This window comes from Rhagoletis zephyria, unplaced genomic scaffold (assembly GCF_001687245.7).
Source record: "Rhagoletis zephyria isolate East Lansing unplaced genomic scaffold, Rhagoletis_zephyria_1.1 Rzeph_scaffold_15699, whole genome shotgun sequence".
Taxonomy (NCBI): Eukaryota; Metazoa; Arthropoda; class Insecta; order Diptera; family Tephritidae; genus Rhagoletis; species Rhagoletis zephyria.
Genome location: NW_016172765.1, coordinates 7,175 through 11,345, shown reverse-complemented (window position 1 = coordinate 11,345; position 4,171 = coordinate 7,175). Strand labels below are relative to the sequence as shown.

At 33.5% G+C, this 4,171-nt stretch overlaps 1 protein-coding gene across 1 annotated transcript; it reads right to left on the bottom strand.

Annotated features, from left to right (window-relative positions):
* Positions 1-1,846: 1,846 nt before the first annotated feature.
* LOC108379146 (protein boule-like) lies at positions 1,847-4,123 on the bottom strand. The gene is given in 6 exon segments (XM_017635468.1): positions 1,847-2,607; positions 2,970-3,100; positions 3,103-3,122; positions 3,532-3,556; positions 3,559-3,649; positions 3,712-4,123. Coding segments are annotated over 5 exon segments (276 nt in total). The 5' UTR covers positions 3,647-3,649; positions 3,712-4,123; the 3' UTR covers positions 1,847-2,595.
* Positions 4,124-4,171: the final 48 nt, after the last annotated feature.

The following is a 4,171-nucleotide window of genomic DNA, read 5'->3' as shown; positions in this document are numbered from 1 at the left end:
ATATCACCGCGGAAATAAAAGTATATTGCTTTACGTTGAACCACGTTGGGAAATAATGCAAACTTATGCAGCTTGAAAAATCATATTTTTCTGACGCTGGCTCTTTCCTTTCCATGGTAGCCATATGGCTACTAAACATTATTTCTATGTTGGAGCCTTAATTTGTGGCTATGTGCTCATTGAATAGATAGAAGATTGCCCACAAGGCGTAAATTCTTACAAATATATTGTATACATTGATTTGATGTCAATCATAAAAATACATTAAAACTAAAGCAAAAGTGTCACATCTGGGGATCGGAAATCCCGCACGTGATCGTCGTGAGAAGTCAACGCATCCTCAGACAGAGAGAGAGGGGGAAAGCGAGGTACAGTTTGGTGCGGATTTTGGAGTGGTGACATTGTTCTTTGAAAATCCTGCTAGAAATACCATTTCGGTCAACGGTGAGCGCTATAAAGACATGATGAACTTTTTTTTTTTTTGTTGCTAGAAATTGCAGACATGGACTTGGACGATTAGCAGCATGGCGTGCCATGTAAAAATCGAACTTTGGCGCGCTAAGTTCGGTAGTCGTTTTATCTGGCGTCTAGTCTAGGCAATTTCAATTGGCAACTTCAGAGCAGCGATTTGACCCGATTGGACTTTTATTGTGGGAAGAAAATCGGCTGTGAGATCAAAGTGGTTTTGATTTTGACTTTCCTATTTTCGAACAAAAAATCAAAATAATTAAAATTTCATCTAATCTAATCATTTCTCCATGCTGTGCCCAGGTTCGCGGTGAGTTTAACCCCTATTAACCCCTGATAAAATAAACATTAAGATTTGCAAAAATAGTATTGCTGGCCATTTAAATTCCAATAAATTATCACACTGTTTAAGGGATAAATAAAAAAGATCCGCGCTCCTATAAAATTTGCCTTTTGTCGCTTACGATGAAATCGAAAATATACTCATTCGATAAATATTTCAGGAATTTTTTTTTTGTCGTTGTGTGTAAATTATTTATTGTCAGCTTTTTTTGGTAACATTGTTAATAGAAAAATTTACATATTAGCAATATTACATATATATACCTATATATATATATATACATAAAGTTATTTGCACAAAAGACTATATATGGAGTCCACCCCTGCTGGTTTTATTTGCACTGCAAATTAAGGAGCGTATTATGCACATTTGTAATTACAAAAGAAATTAATTAATTATTATACAAAAAAATAAATGTACATATGTATGCAAATATATATGTATGTATATGTATTTGCAAACACATAATTCACCTAGTACATAACTTGACGATTTACAAATAAAGGAAAACTTAAAAAAAAAGTAAACGCATCATACTAACAACTGTACAATACAAATTTAGCTGGAACTGCTTTTGCTAACGAAAAAAAAAACAATCTTCAAGAAAAATCAGAAGTATACATGTACATATGTATGTATATATAATAATAACGAAGCACTATCTAGTAAGTATGTATATGTATGTACTTTTGTGGCCAGCACAAACAAAGTAAGTATTTTGCAAAAATCGACTATAAAATTTGCAGCTAAGGATAGCTAAAATTTACATAAGATCGCTTTTATATTCAATTTCAAATTTTGTATCCAGGCATATGCAAAACTGGATTGCTATGTGTGCATGGAATTTTTATAAAGTGAACAAATGTCGAACAAAGTTTTATTTGCAAACTAAATTTTTAAAAATTGTGAATCGAAAAAAAGGTTTATTAAAAAAAAAAAACTCATTTCATTTAATAGAACAAACTGCTGCAGCGTGGGTGATTATTATTTAATTATTAAATAGCTTAACTCGAGTACAAGTAATTGAATTAAAAAAAGTCAATTTCAAAACAAACTCAACAAACAGAATTAGCTAGTTTTATTTTCGCTTCCCTGATCATTGAACGAACACAGAAGTTCTTAGAAGTGTAGAAGCAGTAGTCGAATTTTTTGTTTATTTAATTATTTTAAATAAACAGCAGTGGTGGTAGTAGTAGTAGTAGGTAGTAATGGCGCTAGCAGTAGAATGCTGTTGTAAATATCGAGAATCTTTACACATTACAGTTACGTATATGTGTGCGCGTGTGTTTGTGCATAAGTGAGTTTGGTTGGTTGGTCAAAAATCGGTCACACGTTGTAACAACAGTCGAAATACGCCTTCAGAGGCACGAACGTTACGATCGCCAAAAGAACCGCGGCGGCAGCAGCAGCAGCAGCAGCAATCTATTTCCCTTGCATTTCGTACTGTTTGCATAGTTTGCTGCTTATGAACCGTTCGTTTTTCGTTCGTTTCTCAGCAGTTTTTTAAATGCTTTGCTTAACGGCTAAGCAGCTGCTTAACGCTTTATATATAACATTCGCTAGACACACATCGAAGCAAGCAAACTTGTTCGAAGGGATGCATTCAACGGCATTCGGCTTTCTTTTTTTTGTTTTTTTGCTTTATAAATAAACTTTCCGTTTCATTTCGCGATTACCTTGCACACAATCAGTGCACAAACATCAAATGCATTTGCACAATTTACACAATTGGGCTAGTTCAGCACAATCGAACGCAAAAGATGTACCGCCTTTTTTTATTTTCATCATGAATATGCCTATATAAGATGAAAGTATATAATCATAAAAAAAAAAACAATACTAATTAATATTTAAATTTTCTGGGCAATTTTGCTAACGAAACAACAAAAGGCCTATTTAATTTTTAATTATTTAAATTGACAACCAGAAAGTTTCATTTCGTACTCGTACAAAATATAGAGTATTTAAACTCAGATTTAAGTTTCAATTTGTAAGCTTTACTTTGATTTGCAAGTGTTTCATTTTGTTTTTTTATTATTTTTTTTTCATTACAACTAAATGACAAAACTAAAATATCAAAGCGGTAAATGTGCCATAATTGCGAAATAATTTATTATATGTGTATTACAAAGCCTGCAACAAAAGCAAATCTACTTACATCCGTCTGCAGCCTTTGTGCCTCCTGTTCTGTCTCGAAAGTGACGAAACCATAACCCTTGCTAACTCCAGCACGATCGACTATAATCTTGGTAGACTTGACATTGCCATAGGCAGAAAAAACGCGGCATAGTCCGACTCTGTTGTGTCGCCACTATTTGTGGTATTAACGGTTAATGTGTTGAGAGAGCAGTTGTCCAATTAATGTGCGCGTTATAGAGAAAATATAAACAAGTTAGTAAGCCATAATATTAGATTGAAAATTATTAATACCGAATTTCCACGGGCATTGAAATAAAAAAAAAAAAATGCAGTCGGAAAATGGCTCCTCGACCAAGCGGACGAGTAGATTGAATTAAGGCAGCAAAATAAGTTAAGTAAATAAAAAAACATATTAAGAATTTACATTTAACTCATAACGAAAATGTATTCGCAAATTATATCAATTAATAAAAAAAAAAATTAAATAATGTAATTAAAATTTTTATCATTTAATACCAGTGAAAATTCGGCATAAGTTATAAATAGTTAGAAAATAAGCCTTTTCAAGCTACCACACTCACCTTATGCCGCCGACGAAAATTCTTTTGGTATAAGCGTACCATATTTCGGTGCGGATAGTGGGGCCTCAAGTGCCGCCGTCGGCGCTGCTCCTGTCGGTGCTGCCATCTTGTGCATTGGCTGTGGTTGTATTTTAAAATTTGCAAAGGGAAGAATTTTGGCGGTTTTTATTTATACACTACCACTGGACAAAAGATTGATCCTTTGAGGATGTAGGCGCTGCTGGCAATGCGTTTAGCTGTTGTTGTTGTAATTGATTTATTCTCTTATCGTTTGTGTATTTTTTTTTTTGCTTAGTATTCACTAATATCTAGAGTGCGACAACCAGTATAATCACTCGTAGTTTATTCTCTAAAAATTGCTTTAGTTATTTAATATAATAAGTCGCTATTTGCTCTCGACTATTTGACTCCTTTAAGTACGTTGGCCAATTATGGCTAATATGCTTTCGGCGTTTAAGTATTTGCACTCTTTCTGCTTTGCAAGGCTCGTAATTATCTTTGAGAGTGCGTTAGTGAGCTGGTTTAATGGTAAGCCAGCTTTTGTCAATATCAACACCTCGTTGGAACGATTATCGCCTTTTTTACAAATTCTGAAATACACAAATAAAAATTAGCAATTGTATGTTTTGACAGAAAAAAA